The following is a 19,702-nucleotide window of genomic DNA, read 5'->3' on the forward strand; positions in this document are numbered from 1 at the left end:
TGGGTGGTGCCTTGCCTCCGATTATAGCCCTAGCAGCTTCTTAGCCCACCCAGTTTCAGTAGCCGCTGGGTGGAGGCCATGGCAGCTCTCTGGGAATGCTCAGGCATTGGTTCAAGACCTGCAACATCATGATGGTTAAACAGGCAGTTGAGTAGCCTCTGTCTCACTGCTCCCCTTGGTGAACCTGAGTAGGGAAGCAGGGGCAACAAATGGAGATGACAGGGACAGAAGGTGAAGCAGGCCCTGTACTAGCTCTGTGCTTACTCATCCACAGCTTCAGCTGCCCCTGTCTTCCTCTGGAACACCACCACAAACCCAGCTGTCCCCAGCTACTTCTAGATTTCATTCCTCTAGCTTCATCCTAAAGACATAGCCACCAACCTGTTTCACCCCCCTGGGGTCTTCAGCTACCTCATCTTGCACTCAGACATCCATAAACCCAGCTGCACGTATCTTCTCCACAAACACACTTCATCACCCACCCCGCAGCTGCTTGGGGCATGGTATATTGACCTGCAGTTGAAGTTTGCAGTCATATACGCACTATTTGCAAATACATGTTATTTAATGAGCTATTCTCCATATTTGTAAAACTTTGCATGATTAGCATTCCCATTAAAAGACTGCAGTGCTTTAATCTCAATTTTTCATTATGTTCTTTCTATCACCACTCACACTTTTCCAAAGTTTAGCACTTTTGCCCCTTTGTTCTGGTACAGACAGCTACCCAACTCCACCAACTCCATAAATAAATATATTTCTTTCTGGCAGAAGACCACAAAGAACCAGACTGTAACCAGATGGTTAAATTATAAGAGATAAGTAACAGATAAATATCAGAAGCTCCTGATATCTGTTTGCTGTCTGCAACCATCTCTCTTTCACTGGTACAAATGCCAGCTCTGTGCATTGAAAATCATAACTAACAGCAGGAAAAATACATCAGAGTAGGAAGATCAAATGGATTTTGTCAATTCCTCTCACTGCTCTTGTAATTTACTCCTTATTCAAAGTCCCAGGCATTTCACCAGAATCATAGCCTCTGCCCTGCCTATCGGCCTTGTGTTCAGGCACTCTGTGACTTGTCTGCCTCTCCAAACTAAGAGATATTGATTTTATTTCTGAAAAATCCTCATAAGAGACCATCTCAGATACACTGACTAACCTCACAGAATTAGATAAGGGGTGGGGAGAGGGTGCTCAGCACTTCTTAAAAAGTCACCAACTCCTTGCAGAATTGGGCCATATGTCTTCAAACTGTGTTCCATTAAGGGCACTTCTGCTGCATGGAAGCCTGTTCCTGCAAATTGTTGGGCAGTCAGGGGTGTGTGCAGAATCAGGACCCAGCTGTGCAAGGCCTTAAGGGCACGATCCTGACCACTGAAGACAATGGGAATTTTGCCACTGATTCTAATGGGAGCAGGCTCAGAGCCAACATACACAGTCGAAGTTTCTGTATGCTCATGTCGGCCTTGTCATGGTATAAACCCCCACTCTGAACCTTAGCGTCCAAAAGATGGGGTACCAGCATGAATTCCTCTAAGCTCAATTACCAGCTTAGTACCTGTAGCGCTGCCACCAACCAGGAATTCCAGTGCCTGGTACACTCTGGTCCCCCCAAAACCTTGCCTGGTGAACCCCAAGACCCAGACCCTCTGGATCTTAACACAAGGAAAGTAAACCCTTTCCCTCGCCGTTGCCTCTCCCAGGCTTCCCCTCCCCGGGTTACCCTGGAAGATCACTGTGATTCAAACTCCTTGAATCACAAAACAGAGAGGACAATTTACCTTCCCCCCTCCTTCTCTCTTCCCCTCCCAGACTCTCCCTGAGAGAGACAGTAATCCTAACCCAGAGAGAAATTAGCCTCTCTCTCCCCCTTCCCTCCTTTCTCCCCACCAATTCCCTGGTGAATCCAGACCCCGTCCCCTGGGGTCTCACCAGAATAAAAAAAACAATCAGGTTCTTAAACAAGAAACTTTTAATTAAAGGGAGAAAAAACAGTAAAAATTATCTTTGTAAATTTAAAATGGAATAGTTACAGGGTCTTTTAGCTATAGACACTGGGAACACCCTCCCAGCCTAAGTATACAAGTACAAATTAAAATCCTTTCAGCAAAATACAGATTTGAACTCCTCCCAGCCAAATACACATTTGTAAATAAAGAAAACAAACATAAGCCTAACTCGCCTTATCTGCCTAGTACTCACTAGTCTGAACTTATAAGAGCCTGTATTGGAGAGACTGGAGAGAAACCTGGTTGCATGTCTGCTCCCTCTGAGCCCCCAGAGTGAACAACAACCAAACACTAACAGCACACACAAAAACTTCCCTCCCGCAAGATTTGAAAGTATCCTGTCCCCTGATCGGTCCTCTGGTCAGGTGACAGCCAGGCTTACTGAACTTGTTAACCCTTTACAGGCAAAAGAGGTATGAAGTACTTCTGTTCCATTAACTCTTAACTATCCATTTATGACAGGCCTTTCTTGGTTTGCCTCATTCACAAGGCTTCTGTGTTGGCTTTCATTTTGCTTACCATATAAAGACTTCAACAGGCTTTGGATCAGGCTTGTAGGGAGGTTTTCTGTATTATCATTTATTTGTATTACACTACTGCCTAAGGGGCTGCAGTCATGATCAGGGCCCCACTGTTTTAAGTGCTGTGCAAATACAGAATAGAAGGGTGGTCTCACCCCAGTTTCCCCTTCAAGAAAGGCTGAAGAATAATGTTCTAATACAAAGAATTCCACTGGCCTCTTCCAAAATGGCCACCACCTGCCATTCTTTCCAATCGGAGTGAAGCAAAGCTGCTTTTAATGGAAGGAAGTTTGCAATGCTTGTATTTTACTCCAGAGTTACTTATATATATTAGGATGACCAGGTGTCTCAATTTTAAAGGGACAGTCCCAATATTTGGGGCTTTTTCCTATATGGGCTCCTATTACCCGCCACCCCCTCCTGATTTTTCACACTTGCTCTCTGGTCACCCTAATATATATTCAACTTTAACTTCAGCTTAATGTAGTTTTTTATCTGGGAATTTATTATGTTTGTACAGTTCCTAGTGTGGTAGGACTGAGACTTAGTGTGGCTTTTAGGTCCCATTGCAATTGAACTGTTAAATAATAAGACAAGACACAACATGAAACAGTCAGAAAGAAAGTGGGGAGAGACCCAGCAATAACAGCATGCATTAACTAGGCCAGCAAAGTGCACAGCTACTTTTGTCTGGTTAAATTATAAAAGATAGGTAACAGATAAATACCAGAAGCTCCTGATATGTGTATCTGTATGCTCTTTACTTCTATCTTGGAAAAGATTGATTGGAATTCGGGTTCAGTCTCAATATCCTACACTAAATATAACAAATAGTATAAAAGTATTTCACTGCTGCTTTTCTGGTTGTTTTTTAGCCTTTGTATCATCTTCTTTTCTGCCTATATCTATGTAATATGTTGAGATATTTAATAGGTAGGGAAAATAAGCCAATAGAAAGCTTTCTCGAGTTTACTCAAAACTGAATGAGTAAAATTTTTCCCTGGTGCAATTCCATTGACCTCTGTTGACTTATCCTGAGGATAAATTAACACAAACAAAAGCTTCAATTAGTGACATAGAATATCAAGGCTGGAAGGGACTTTAGGAGATCATCTAGTCCAACCCCCTGCTCAAAGCAGGACCAATCCCCAGACAGATTTTTGCCTGAGATCCCTAAATGGCCCTTTTAAAAGTTGAACTCATAACCCTGGGTTTAGCAGATCAATGCTTAAACCACTGAGCTATCCCTCCCCCACAGTGATAGTTCAGGCTGGACTAGGACACACCCCAGGTCCCCACCCAAAACCTTAAAAGCAAATAAGAATAAGAGAAACATTTGCCGTTTTTCTTCACATTGCTTGCAGTGCTGTTGAGAACAGACTCGCTGTTCCATAAGGCTTTGCTGCTTTTACAGATCCAGACTAACACTGCTACCCCTCTGATACTTGACACCATGCAAGGCACTGCATTTAGCCATATGGAGTGGAAATCCATCAACCTCATGAAGAAACTTGCACAAATACAGACAGATATCATCTTCCTTTCCAAATGCAAACGGATGGACATCATACCAAGTGGACTAAAGGTAAAAAATCCACTGCTATCTACATACTACACAGACCACAGTGAGAGATTATGCCATACTCTATCAAAGAAACTGAGGAACCACCTGATAAGTATCTAATACAGCAAACAGGAAAACATCAAAAAAGAGCTCTCCAACCTGGAGACTCTCATTAATAACCAAACTTCCATACAAACGGACTTCACTAAAATAAGACAGGAGATCTACATTACTCACTTCACCTCTCTACAAAGGAAAAAGGACTGTAAACTGTCTAAACTCCTACCTGCCTCATGGGGCCACAACCGTGGTACCCCCAACCCACCCAGCAGTATGTCAATCTATCCAACTACACACTCAGCCCAGAAGAAAAGTCTGTCCTATCTCAGGGACTCTCTTTCTGCCCTGCCACCCCCACCAACATGATACAGTTCTGCAGCGATCTGGAAGCCTACTTCTGCCGTCTCCGACTCAAAGAATACTTTCAGGACAACACTGAACAGGGCACTGATACACAGGTACCCTCCCACCAACAGAACAAGAAGAAGAACTCCACATGGACCTCCTGAGGGTCGAAATGACAGTCTGGACCTCTACGTTGAATGCTTCCGCTGATGTGCACAGGCAGAAATTGTGGAAAAACAACATCGCTTGCCTCATAACCTAAGTCGTGCAGAACGCAATGCCATCCACAGCCTCAGAAACCACCCAGACATTATCATCAAAGAGGCTGATAAAGGAGGTGCTGTTGTAATCATGATCAGGTCTAACTACCAAAAGGAGGCTGCCAGACAACTCTCCAATACCAAATTCTACAGGCCACTTCCCTCAGATCCCACTGAGGAATACACTAAGAAACTGCAACATCTACTCAGGACACTCCCTACACTAACACCAGAACAAATCAACATACCCTTAGAGCCCCGACCAGGGTTATTCTATCTACTACCCAAGATCCACAAACCCGGAAATCCTGGACGCCCCATCATCTCGGGCATTGGCACTCTCACTGAAGGACTGTCTGGATATGTGGACTCTCTACTCAGACCCTATGCCACCAGCACTCCCAGCTATCTCCGTGACACCACTGATTTCCTGAGGAAACTACAATGCATTGGTGACCTTCCAGAAAACACCATCCTAGCCACCATGGATGTAGAGGCTCTCTACACAAACATCCCACACGCAGATGGAATACAAGCTGTCAGGAACAGTACCCCTGATGATGCTACAGCACAACTGGCTGCTGAGCTCTGTGCCTTTATCCTCACACACAACTATTTCAAATTTAATGACAATATATATCTCCAGATCAGTGGCACAGCTATGGGCACCCGCATGGCCCCACAATATGCCAATATTTTTATGGCCGACCTGGAACAACGCTTCCTCAGCTCTCGTCCACTCACGCCCCTTCTCTACCTACGCTACATTGATGACATCTTCATCATCTGGACCCATGGGAAGGAGACTCTGGAAAAATTCCACCATGATTTCAACAGCTTCCACCCCACCATCAACCTCAGCCTGGACCAATCTACACGGGAGGTCCACTTCCTAGACACCACGGTGCAAATAAGTGATGGTCACATTACCACCACCCTATACCGAAAACCTACCGACCGCTATGCCTACCTTCATGCCTCCAGCTTCCATCCCGGGCACATCACACGATCCATTGTCTACAGCCAAGCACTGAGGTACAACCGCATCTGCTCTAACACCTCAGACAGAGACCAACACCTACAAAATCTCCACCAAGCATTCTCAAAACTACAATACCCACATGAGGAAATAAGGAAACAGATCAACAGAGCCAGACGTGTACCCAGAAGCCTCCTACCCCAAGACAAACCCAAGAAAGAAACCAACAGGACTCCACTGGCCATCACATACAGTCCCCAGCTAAAACCTCTTCAACGCATCATCAGGGACCTACAACCATCCTGGACAATGATCCCACACTTTCACAGGCCTTGGGTGGCAGGCCAGTCCTCGCCCACAGGCAACCTGCCAACCCGAAACATATTCTCACCAGTAACTGCGCACCGCACCATAGTAACTCTAGCTCAGGAACCAATCCATGCAACAAACCTCAATGCCAACTCTGCCCACATATCTACACCAGTGACACCATCACAGGACCTAACCAGATCAGCCACACCATCACCGGTTCATTCACCTGCACGTCCACCAATGTAATATACGCCATCATATGCCAGCAATGCCCCTCTGCTATGTACATCGGCCAAACTGGACAGTCGCTACGGAAAAGGATAAACGGACACAAATCAGATATTAGGAATGGCAATATACAAAAACCTGTAGGAGAACACTTCAACCTCCCTGGCCACACTATAACAGACCTTAAGGTGGCCATCCTGCAGCAAAAAAACTTCAGGACCAGACTTCAAAGAGAAACTGCTGAGCTTCAGTTCATCTGCAAATTTGACACCATCAGCTCAGGATTAAACAAAGACTGTGAATGGCTTGCCAATTACAGAACCAGTTTCTCCTCCCTTGGTTTTCACACCTCAACTGCTAGAACAGGGCCTCATCCTCCCTGGTTGAATTATCTCATTATCTCTAGCTTGCCTGCATATATATACCTGCCCCTGGAAATTTCCACTACATGCATCTGACAAAGTGGGTATTCCACCCACGAAAGCTCATGCTCCAAAACGTCTGTTAGTCTATAAGGTGCCACAGGACTCTTTGCTGCCTTTACAGATCCAGACTAACACGGCTACCCCTCTGATACATAAAGCTTTCATGTCCATCGCTCACAGTTATCAAGAAGATTCTGGATGGGGGCTTTGCTATTTCATGGATTTTTTTGTGTACAAAAATGTTTCAAATACACCATTAAACTAATTCATTGGCACATCTTAGTAAAATGATCCCTTTTCTTACTTCATAGAGCAGGAAAGTTTGAATTGATGCACTTTGTAACATGGGGGAAAAAAAGGTAATTCCTTCACAAAGTAATATTTTTGCTGTCTGTTTGATTCGTTCTGTATTTTTTTAAAGATGGAACCAACTGAAGATACCAATGTACTTTTTTATTATTAAAGGTCACAATCTTTTTGTTTATAGGAGTAATATTTAAGACATATTCATTTGGCAGCTCTTCCAGCATTTTGCAGTAGGCCAGCTTCTCTGAACTTCCTTCTTACCACAGGCATGAGGAACATGATCTGTTTGAAACCCCCCCATTAAATTGTGTCATAGAACATTAATATGATGTTAACTCAGGTGATACAGCAACTTGATACCTGTGAACTCAAGTGCATGATAAAGCCACAACTTCTCGGTCTGGCTGCAGGCCCAAGTTCAAACAACTAGGGCATCAGTATGCAGAGATTGTTGCATAAGCAGGGTTAACATATTTCTGTTATATCCTTGGGGGCAACAGTTTTAGGAAGAAATCACTGGAGAGACAGAGAGCTGTAAACCTTAAAAGCAGCCATTTATTGCCACACACTGAACTAACCAAAACCGACCGGGTTATCCCCTAATAATCTAACTCAGTTTCCATAGCAACACAAGATTCTATTACCACACAAACCAAACACACAACAATTTCAGGTTCCCAAAAAGAGGACACAGGGGAATGGGGGTAGAGGGGAGCTGGAGGGAAGGGTAGAGTTGCAGGAGCTGGCAGGAGTACCCGCGGCAGGGTTACTCACTGGCAGGTTGGCTGGCGCAAGCCCAAGATGCAGAGACAGCTGTCAGTCAGTGCCTCCCTGTGGGACTTCCCAAGGCTGGGAGCTGGGGCCTGGGTGGCGGGGATGAGATCCAGCAACTGCAGCTGTGGAGGAATGGACCAATCAGCTGCAGACAGCGGGACAGGACTAATCGGGAAGCAGACCAATCGGGGCTCTTTCTGAGATGCAGCCTCTGCTCTGCAAAAACCCTGGACATTTCCTGTTTGAAAAATCTGCCTGGAGAGGAGGGAGGCTCTAAAAAGAAGCTCTCTGGGGAAACCCAGATGTATGGTAACCATATGCACAGGAAGGAAAGAACCACAACTGAGGCAGAATTTTGGGTCCAGTGGAGGAAGGAGTCATTCTTCTGCCCCCACCAGCCTTTCCCTACTTGGGGGACTGTGATGTTCTGGGGACAACACAGACCAATAAGGAGTTCTGTCACTGCCTGCCCTGTAATCTTGGGGGCCTCTGTGCCACGCAGCTATGGTTCAGATCCCTAACACCAGTAGCCAGTCCACAAGCATATGATCTCGCCATGCCTCTCACCAGTTCAGTAACTCTTCACAGGGTGATACCAACAATCCTTCCAATCCAGAGTCTCCCTAAATACATCCTGCCAGAGTTCTGAATGATCAGCTATTTGCACTGCTCCACTCTAGCTTGTCACCCCTGAAGGCATGAAACCAGCTGCCCAGACATCAGCTTGCTTTGACACATGCACTCCAAACAGTTTGCACGCTTCTATATTAGATAAAATCCCTTTTCTAATAAAAGTTATGTATTGCCTTCAAACAGTTTCCCAGCCTAACCTGAGTTGGGCCCAGGTGGGAAATGGAGTGGGTGGGCAGGCCACAGGCAACTCTTGCGCTATACAGAGGCTCTGGGAGGGGGTAGAAGGGTGCAGCACTTACCTGGGGCTCCTAGGAAGGGCAGGCCAGGAATCTCCATGTGCTTCTCTCCCCAGGCACTGCCCTCGCAGCTTCCTATTGGCCACAGGGACGCTTGGGGCAGGACACAGACCCACCCTGCCCAGGGGCCGCAGGAAGGGGCCTGCAGCCACATGGAGCGAGCAGACAGGAAGCCATTCAGTTCCACTCCGCTGCTGGTAATGAATGGGGGCCCTGGGCTGTTTTCATAGAATCACAGACTATCAAGGTTGGAAGGGACCTCAGCAGGTCATCTAGTCCAACTCCCTGCTGAAAGCAGGACCAATCCCCAACTAAATCATCCCAGCCAGGGCTTTGTCAAGCCTGACCTTAAAAACCTCTAAGGAAGGAGATTCCACCACCTCCCTAGGTAACCCATTCCAGTGCTTCACCACCCTTCTTGTGAAATAGTGTTTCCTAATATCCAACCTAAACCTCCCCCACTGCAACTTGAGACCATTACTCCTTGTTCTATCATCGGGTACCACTGAGAACAGTCTAGATCCATCCTCTTTGGAAACCACTTTCAGGTAGTTGAAAGCAGCTATCAAATCCCCCTCATCCTTCTCTTCTGAAGACTAAACAGTCCCAGTTCCCTCAGCCTCTCCTCATAAATCATGTGCTCCAGCCCCTTAATCATTTTTGTTGCCCTCCACTGGACTCTTTCCAATTTTTCCACATCCTTCTTGTAGTGTAGGGCCCAAAACTGAACACAGTACTCCAGATGAGGCCTCACCAATGTTGAATAGAGGGGAATGATCACATCCCTCGATCTGCAGGCAATGCCTCTACTTATACAGCCCAAAATGCCATTAGCCTTCTTGCCAACAAGGGCACACTGTTGACTCATATTCAGCTTCTTGTCCACTGTAACCCCTAGGTCCTTTTCTGCAGAACTGCTGCCTAGCCATTCGGTCCCCAGTCTGTAACAGTGCATGGGATTCTTCTGTCTTAAGTGCAGGACTCTGCACTTGTCCTTGTTGAACCTCATCAGGTTTCTTTTGGCCCAATCCTCTAATTTGTCCAGGTTCCTCTGTATCCTATCCCTACCCTCCAGTGTATCTACCACTTCTCCCAGTTTAGTGTCATCTGCAAACTTGCTGAGAGTTCAGTCCATGCCATTCTCCAGATCATTAATGAGGATACTGAACAAAACTGGCCCCAGGACAGACCCTTGGGGCACTCTGCTTGATACCGGCTGCCAACTAGACATGGAGCAGTTGATCACTAACCTTTGAGCCTGACGATCTAGCCAGCTTTCTATCCACCTTATAGTCCAATCATCTGCAGCTCTTCTTTTCAGTTTCTGCATTCAAAACTTTCTTAGCAGAATGTTTTGTTTTTCTTACACTGAGATGGCTCCTGGGATTAGATCTCTTGATCCACCTGTGATAAAGTTTCTTCCGCTGTTAATATTTGTGGGCTTTGCCGAAGGGGGGAGCTGTTGGTGATGCCTATGGACAGAAGTGCCTGGCTGAGCATAATGGGCATGAAATAGTCCTTCTGGCACCAGAAACTAATCTGATTTTGAAATCAGGCAAGAATTTCACAGTTAAGACTTATCCAATGCCTTACAAAGATGAACATGTGGATGCACTAAGGGAGACTTTTGGTAAAGATCGCTTTGTTCAGCAACCTTTTTAAAATGTTGTTATTTCACTATATGAAAGTCTAGCACTAGCATTCCAGATGCTCTTCCAAAGCTGTGAGAGTTTGTTGAGCAACAAAGAACTGATTCAATATCTTGAAAAAAGTCAATTTGATAGCATCCTCACAGAGCCAGTTGGCATATGCGGGACAATAGTTGCTGAGTATCTGTCTCTCTCTTCTGGGTTCTTCTTATGTGAATTTCCATGTGCCTTAAGATCCAAGGCAACTCAGTGTCCAAGTCCACATTCTTATGTCCCAAGAATGTTTACTAGCGACACAGACCACATGACCTTTACCCAGCGTGTGCAGGACCTGCTACACAGCACACTGGCACTGCGAGCTTGTATTGCTCTCTCTTCGCCATTTGAACAGCTGGCGTCTGAGTTTGCATAATCTCTTAGATCAAGGCTCTGTTTGGCTAATGAGACTATACTTTGTATTCGAGTATCCCAGGCCAGTGATGCCCAATATGGTCTTTGTTGGTGGATTAAACTGCGCTGAGACAAAGCACCTGTCTCAGGTATGTACATTCTGTTTGCCCTTTATCAATACTAGGCCAAATCATCACATGGGCACTCAGGAGTGTGAAGTCTAGCCAAGCTTTTTCCATCCTTAGTGGGTGGGAAGCAATCTCTGGTCAGTGCCCATATACTGCAGGGTATTACCCAACATTCCTGTGTTGGGAACAGGGGCTTCCTGACTGAGTGACAGCCAGACACACAGGAAAGCGACAAAACAGCCTTCTAGCACTGGAACTGATGTTGGTGGACAGATCTGAAACTGAAATGTCAACTACCAAAGAAGGCATTAGTGCTGAAAGAGCCCCTCACCATTCCCTGCTGCAAAAAATCAGTCTATGGGAGGGGAGCTTCGCTGCAGGATGCCATGAGAAACACACTCATGGCTTTGTGTGTTCCTTGTTCCTGCCTATCACATGACAGGCCCAGCTATGAAAGTGTTTCATTCTTTTTGCAATGTATTGTGCATTTAGTGTGGCAGGTGTGATTACAAACCCACGCAAGCCCAGTACAAAGCCAAAGATGGTAGAGGAACATGTTTTGCACCAAGGCCAGCCAACCTTTACTACATTAGATGTTAATTATATTAAAAGGTAGCTCTCTTTGATAGCAATAGCTTCTATGGTCCACAGCAGAGAACTGCAGGTTAAAAGTGTTTCCCTCGGTCACAGGTTTGGGAGCCAGGACTCAGTTCCAAAACTGAGGACTGTTCTGTCCAAATCGGAACAATTAGGACAAATGATTATCTCAATGACATGTTCAGCACTGGAAGCAGTAGTAGGATGAGAGGGAGAGGCACAACAGGATACACACAATGCATCCTCAATGAAAGAGTTGTATTATTGAATGTATAAATGATCAGTCACCATCCCTCAGTTTTGCCATCTGTAAAATAAGTATCAGTACTCACCTCACAGGACTGGCGTAACACTGGATTGCATGTTTGTAAAACAGTTGTGTGAGATTCTCTCATTGTCTGAAATATTCTGATGAAAGCCACTATAAGAACGCAAATAATTTTTTACATTGAAAAGTAGGATGGAGGCGAGGGGAATTACAGACGTAAGTGTTATTTGTGGGGGAGTTTACCATGGTTTTCAAAGACTTTTTCATGCCTGCAGGAATTAGCACAGACATGGGGCAGCTTTGTTAGCACAAGCTGGATCAAGGTATAAATTGCACCTTCTTGGGCTCCAGGGGAGATTGCCTTGAGAGAGGACAGACAGTGGTGCCACCAGACACATACTAAAAGGCTTCTGCTGAAGTGGAACATTTCTAAGTGCTAGTTAGGGCTTAAAAAGTAGTCCTGTCATGTGGCACTGCTCAGGGGATGCACTGAATCTGCAGGGGTCCCAGTCTCCCTGCCCACAGCTTTCTGGAGCTAGCCTCACCCATTTTGTGAGAGGATCAGTAAAGGGGAAGCTGCTGCTGGCTGTCTGCCTATAGTGACAGACTTTCTGCCAGCAGAATTTCCAAGAGCAGCTAACAACATAGACCCCCCTGGGTTGAATCCAGGGTAAGTTGTATAGTGAAAAGGAATGCAATTTAACATCCTCTCATTTCTTGCATATAAACTCTGGGAATTGCCACAGTGAATCAGATCACCAGTCCTTCTAATCCAGTATCACATCTCTTAGTGCAGGGTGCTTTAGAGGATACTGCAAGAAACCTAGTAGTGGACAGTAATGGAATAACAGAGCTGTGCAGAGAATGAAAATTCTGTTTTGTGGAGGAATTTGATATTTTGACATTTGTTTTTATTTCAGTCAGGAACAAAACCAAAAGTGTTAATTCTCCATGAAAGACAATTCTGAAAAAAAAAATCAGATGGATTGAAATATTTTGTTTCCATTTTGACTTTTTTCTTTATAATATCCAATGTAACACAAAATTTAAAAAAATCTGAAACCAAAATCTATTCCAAAAGAAAATAATCAAACCCCTCAGTTAATGCTGGCTGTAGAATAAAGTTTTGTATCCCTATTGTTCTAGTCAAATGTAACTGTGGATGTTCCCACTGTCGGGAGAAAAGTTAGGGCATCCATCTCTATTGCTTTCATAGTCTCCTCACAGCTTCCAAATTTTCTTTTTCTTCTTCCTCTTAAAGCTGTTCCTCATTTCATTCCAGGGTCATTTTATCTTTAGAAAACTAATGATTTCTCAATTTTCAGCTTTACTGACTCTTACAATTACAGTCATTAATATTCCCTTGGGGAGGGGAAGTTGGATAGTGTAGCTTTTAGAACTAAATTGGGAACATTCTTTCCACTGTACTAAGAGCTTAGGCTGCCAGCTCACGTCAAGCTAGCCAACAATTATCAATGAGATTTAAAGATCGTGAAGATTTCTTAATTGAAGGGGTAACAAATGCCTCAATATGAAGCCAAAATGAGCAGAACATGGTTGGATGTTTGGTGCAGCCAGTCACTAACCTTTTAAAACTGAAAATAGCTTTTGAATGCAGAGCATCACTGATTCTACTTTAATCTCTTCTTTTTCCATTCCAAGATTATGTGACGTGCTGGGCCCAATCCAGTACATGTGCTCAGGGGCTGCCTGCTGAGGGGGACAGGTGGAAACAACCTCCTTTCTAGCTCAATGGTTAGAGATCTCTAGTTCAAGTTCCCCTTCCACCTGCTGGGAAGAAAGGATTTGAACAGGAATCTGCCACCTCCCAGGACAGTCCTCTAACCTATGGGATACTGTGATCAGGGGTGGCTCTAGGGATATTGCCGCCCCAAGCATGGCAGGCAGGCTGCCTCCGGCGGTTTGCCTGCGCAGGGTCTGCTGGTCCCGTGGCTTCGGAAGACCTCCCACAGGCGCGGGAGGTCCACCGAAGCGGGACCAGCGGACCCTCCATAGGCACGCCTGTGGGAGGTCCACCAAAGCCGTGGGACCAGTGGACCCTCTGCAGGCAAGCCGTGGAAGGCAGCCTGCCTGCCGCCCTCGCAGCGCCGGCAGAGCGACCCCCAGCGGCTTGCCTCCCCTAGCATGCGCTTGGCGTGCTGGGGCCTGGAGCCGCCCCTGATTGTGATGTGTGGCTCCATAGGAGTTCTGTTAAGAAACTAGACATGATTTTCCTGGTCTCAGCCATGTGGTGTGGATAAGGGTAAGAAAGGGCGATACTGTTGTTATGCGACAGGGTTCAGATTCCAGTGACTATTGTTTTATGTACTCCACCCAGGCAAGGTCTCCAGATCTATCAGATTGGCAGATGTGCAGTCATATTGCTGAATGCACCACTGGATGGTGTTCAGATACTGCAGTTATGAGTGTGGAATAAAAGCCTATTTAGAGCAGACTCATCCTCACCAGCAGTACAATGGCAGGACTTTTATGTGCCCCTGGAAGAAAAGACAGAATTTGCCCCTTAATCTCTGTGCGCTGTTTCTCTATCTGCAATATGTGGATGGTATTTTCTTGCTTTTAGGAGTGTTGGGAGACATAATGTTAGTAAAGTGCTGTTACAGCAGGTTCATCTCAGGTTTGGGGCAACAGTTTTGGTCAGTTCTCATTTGACCCAAACTGGCTTATCTGTTTTTTTGGTCTTCACCACTACTTTTCTCAGTTGTAAAAGCATTCACAAAATTTAACATACTGCAGATCTTTCAAAGCTAATGATTAACAAATGCTGAAAGAACAAAATGTTAATTTACTTCACATGAGAACAAGCACATACTGCCAAAAAGTGGGTGTTGTTTCCCAGAGTATAAAAAGTTGTTTCAAACCTCTGTACAGTGATGGAGTCTTTTTCTAGCATGCACTGAGATGGCTTTACTTTTTCATCAACTTTACCAATTTGCATCATGTTTTTTTCTTTTATTAACTTCCTACAACATTGCTGAAAGTGGCAAGGTGTTGGTGATACCACAAGATGGGAGTCACTGGCTCAGCATGCATGCAGTAGTGGAGAAACTTGATGAGAAAGGGCATGAAATAGTAGTGGTTGCTCCAGAAACAAATTTGCTCTTGAAAGAATCAGAGCGTTATGCAAGGAAAACGTATGCTGTGTCTTATACCCAGGAAGATCTTGATCAGACTTATAGTAAATTCTCTAACAGTCTCTTTCATGAGGTCTCCTTTCCCTACACTATCCTTGCAGAATACCGGAACATTATGTACCTCATTAACATGTATTTTCACAACTGTGACAGCCTGCTGCAGAACAGAGAAATCATACAATACTTGGAAGAGAATAAATTTGATGCACTCTTCACAGACCCAGCATTGCCATGTGGGGTGATCCTGGCAGAATATCTGTCCATCCCTTCCGTGTACTTCTTTCGTGGTTTTCCATGCAGTTTAGAGCATGCAATCTGTAAATCTCCAAACCTTGTTTCCTATGTCCCAAGATGCTACACTAAACACACAGACCACATGACTTTTTCCCAGCGAGTGCTGAACCTATTTGTTAGCACTTTAGAGACACCACTGTTTAAAGATTTGTATACCAAATACCAAGACATTGCTTCAAAGTTTCTCCAGAGAGATGTGCACTTACCAACACTTTACAGAAATGGCTCCATATGGCTACTGAGATACGACTTTGTATTTGAGTATCCCAAACCAGTGATGCCCAACATGGTCTTCATCGGAGGCATAAACTGTGAGGAGGGGAAGAACCTATCTCAGGTATGTCCAGTGATTCTGTTTTGTGTTTGCACTTTCATTTTGATATTTTCTCTGTGGAAAATGCTGTAGATGAGCAATGAGCATTATACCTCATTGTAATATCCCTAATTTACACACCCTCCTCCCAGGCTCTCCACGCAAAATACAAAATAGGATACTGCCTGCATTGAATGTGAATCAGATTTCAAATGATTTTCTTTTGCTAGTGAAAAACTGTATTGCCTTAACATAAATTAAAAGTCTAAGCAATATTATCAAACAAAATGCAGGCTTTGCTGAAAAGTAGGTGAGCCAAAGTCCGCTGTTGTGTAGCAGTGTAAGTCTGGAGACAGGCCATTGACACTAACTGGCCAGAGATTTTCTCTGTTGTAAATTAAACCAGACTTTGTAACTGATATTTACAACTTTCAAAAAAGGAACATACTCAAAGAAAGTGAGAGTCCGCAGCCATCTGGAATGTTGTGTTGGCAGGAGTGGTGGGTCAGCCCTTCCAGCTGCCCCAGTGAGACCATTTCCTCCACCTCCTGATCAAACTTGTACCATTGTTATCCCTTTTCCTATAATCCCTCCGGGGGCTGGACTAGATTACCTTCTGACGTCCCTCCAACCCTAATATTCTATGATTCTATGACTACTACTCCTCAACCTCCGACTCTGCTCCAGTTTCTTTCCCTCATAATGCAGGTCTGCTTTGGTCCTCCTCATCATAAAAAACTCCCCATGAATCCAACTCCCTCCTCAGCTGTCACTCCACTGCCTCTTCCTTTCACAGGGTCAAGTTCCTTTTTTCCAGTTTAACTTAAACACTCTCCAGTCAACACTCTCAGCTCTTTTCTGTCTCTGTTGAGCACACTTTCTTTCTGATTTGTTCCTTTCAACACTGTCTACTTATTCTTATTTGAGAATGTGTCTGTGTGTATCCCAGTGTGAGACTGGAGGGTGTTTCAGGATAACTGGTCTCTGCGGATAGACTGAGCCCAGCTAGGGTGGCCAGTAGTCCAGTTTTCGACTGAAAAGGCTGGTTGGAAAGGGGACCTGACAGTGTCTGGTCAGATCTACCTACCAGACATTTAAAGTCCGGTTCCTGTGAGTGGCGAAGGCAGGCAGGCACTAGGTCTTCACTTCTGCCAACCCCTACTTACCCAGGGCTGCCTCTTACCTGCGTCAGGCTGCTGCAGCTCCCAGCCCTAGCTCCACAGGCAAGTCCCTCCTGATGAGGGTAGAGGAGATGGGAAGAGCAGTGAGTAATGGGAGAAAGGGGGAAGACGAGCAAATGGGAATGGGGCCTTGGGGGAAGAGACTGGGCCTCAGGGGAAAGAAGGGGTAGAGTGACCAGACAGCAAATGTGAAAAATTGGGATGGGGGTGGGGGTAATAGGAGCCTATATAAGAAAAAGACCCCAAAATAGGGACAGTCCCTATAAAATTGGAACATCTGGTCACCCTAAGAAGTGGTGCAGGAGCGGGACCTTGGTGGGGAAGAGCTGGAGCAGAGGCTGGGCCTAAGGGGGAAGAGGTGGGGTGGGGAAGGTTCTGGCATTCTTGCTGGAGCATCCAGTTTTTAAATATTACAGAGTTGTCAACCTTAAGCCCAGCTCCCCTGGACTGGAGCATGTGACCCTAATGCAGCTAATTAAAGAGGACTACATCTGGGTCTGTAAAAGGCTGCTAGTAGGCAGCTGGGGAGAAAGGACTGAGACAGGCTGAGCCCTAGAGAGCAAAGCCGCACTGGAGTGGAGTTAACTCTTGTGGTGGGTCCCTGAAGCAGGGGGCTCAGAGAAGGAATCCCACGGCTGCAGCTTGAAGAAGGGTGCAAAGTTGGTGGAGGCAAGGAAGTGTGAAGGAACTGGCGTGCCAAAGATTTGGCACAAAGTGGCCACAAATGACTCAGAGAAAATCCCCCTGGTATACGGGAACTCCCTGCTGGTGAAAAGTCTCTGTAACTGAGACCTGTGCTATCTGCTGCTGCATCCCCCTCCTCCTTAGGAGATGGATGTGTGTGTTTGGGGAGAGGGAGATGGGTTTGGACTAGAATGTGACACAGTGGGGCTCTGCAGCACCTAACCTCCACTGGAATAAGGTAGGTTATGTATATAATGCAATCACTTGGTGTGATTGCAGCTCAAGCCGCATATCCGACCTTGTTTTAATATAACTAGTTCAGGTCCCAGAACAGTGTGGGGGCAGCAGGGCAAGCTTCAGCACACGCTAGCTTTCCAAATAATTACTCAGGGTTCCATGTGAGCTTGTACACCCTGCACTTATGCTCACACTGGTGCAGCTTCGCACCCATGGGACTTGAGCTGTCTAGATTAAAGCTAACTCAGATCTCTCTGCTTAAATGCAATCAGAGGCGGTGCTAGTCCATTGGGGGCCCTAAGCAGGAATATTTTGGGGCCCCGTCCCCTACACACACACATAACACATAATAAAAAGTAAATAGGGGGCCCCTTGAACTGCTTGGGGCCCTAAGTAATTGCTTAAGGCATGACTACACATACAGCACTGCAGTGGCTCAGCTGAACCAATATGGACACACCACTGCAGTGCATCTGGTGAAGATGCTCTATGCTGACAAGAGAGAGCTCTCCTCTCAGCTTAATAAAACCACCTCTGCGAGTGGCAGAAGCTATGTTGATGGGAGAGCTTCTCATAAGAACGGCCACACTGGGTCAGACCAATGGTCCATCTAGCCCAGTATCCTGTCTTCTAACAGTGGCCAGTGCCAGGTGCCCCAGAGGGAATGAACAGAACAGGAAATCAAGTGATCTATCCCATCGCCCATTCCCAGCCTCTGGCAAACTGAAGCTAAGGACACCATCCCTGCCCATCCTGGCTAATAGCCATTGATGGGCCTTGTGATGGGTCATCCCTCCCCACCCTGGGTGCCACCTGGAACTGGGATACCACTCAGTCCCCTGACCCACCAAACTAGGCTTCCTTTTACACTGTACTGCTGTGACAAGCTGCAAAGCCTACTCTAGCCTGCACTTTCACCAGCATACATACAGGTAGGGACACACCCAGCTGCAGTTACATACAGGCAGAGCCATTGACCAGCCTCTGGATGGGAAGGCTTCAGCTAGGGCACCTCCCAGTTCCTAAGGCATGCATCCCCTCTGGAGAGTAAACCCAAAATTATACCATCTTGCACTGCACAAGGAATTGCACAGCGTAAGCTCAGAAAATTCATCCTCCAGTGTGGAGAGGAATATGCAACAGCTTTCTGTCTCAAGTTTTTATTTCCACACCCTGGTTTAGACAGAGCAAAAACAAGTGTTTTAACTACAAAAGATAGATTGTAAATGATTATAAGGGATAGCAAACAGATCAAAGCAGATTACCTAGCAAATAAACAAAAAATGCAAACTAAGCTTCATATACTAAATAGATTGGATATGAATAGCAGATTCTCTCCCTAAGTGATGATACAGGTGGGCTGCAGATTCTTAAGGGGCAAACTGTACTTGCTTATAGCTTGGAATCCCCAGGTATTCCATTCACAGGCTAAAAATCCCTTTAGCTGGGGTCCAGCACTTCCTGCAGTTCATTCTTTGTTCCTTAGGTGTTTCCAGGAGTCTTTCTGGGTCGGGAGTCAGTGAAAAACCCAGATGATGTCACTCCTCTGCCTTATATAGCTTTTCCATATGGCGGGAACCCTTTGTTTCAAAGCTTAGTTCCCATGCCAGTCAGTGGAAAAATACTGACATCCCAAGATGGAGTCCAGCACCAGCTGACCTGGATCACATGTCCCTGTAAAGTTACAGCAGCCATCCTCCACTGGCTGTTTGGTGCATTCACAGGAAGGCTTGCCAGGTGGGAGATGAGCTTCTCCTAAGACCTATTGTTTCTTCCTAATGGTTCATTAACCTAAATATGCCCTTCCCACCCAGCCATCTAGAATAAGAACATTTTGCCTAGTGGGCATTGCCCAGGAATTGCTACATGTTAAATAGATACATAGTCAATATTCATAATTTTGGATACAAAAATGATACATGCATACAAATTTGATAATCATATTCAGCAAACCATAGCCTTTCAAATGATACCTCACATGCCTTAGCTGCATAAAATACATCATAATTATGATAATTTATCATACTAATATCACTATGAAGAATATGGGGTGCAGTGTCACAGGCCTATCCTCCATGAATTTATCAA

The 19,702-nt window shown here is 45.5% G+C and overlaps 2 protein-coding genes across 2 annotated transcripts in view; both read left to right on the forward strand.

Moving 5' to 3' along the window:
- The window catches only part of LOC115659902 (UDP-glucuronosyltransferase 1-1-like), a 94,377-nt gene that overhangs the window by 11,565 nt on the left and 63,110 nt on the right, over positions 1-19,702 (forward strand). The gene's annotated exons all lie outside the window — the stretch shown is intronic.
- On the forward strand, positions 14,673-16,064 carry LOC115659517 (UDP-glucuronosyltransferase 1-6-like). The gene is made up of 2 exons (XM_030579758.1): positions 14,673-15,536; positions 16,008-16,064. Exons 1-2 carry the CDS (start codon positions 14,673-14,675, stop codon positions 16,062-16,064), a joined length of 921 nt encoding a protein of 306 aa, XP_030435618.1.

This window comes from Gopherus evgoodei, chromosome 11 (assembly GCF_007399415.2).
Source record: "Gopherus evgoodei ecotype Sinaloan lineage chromosome 11, rGopEvg1_v1.p, whole genome shotgun sequence".
Taxonomy (NCBI): domain Eukaryota; kingdom Metazoa; phylum Chordata; order Testudines; family Testudinidae; genus Gopherus; species Gopherus evgoodei.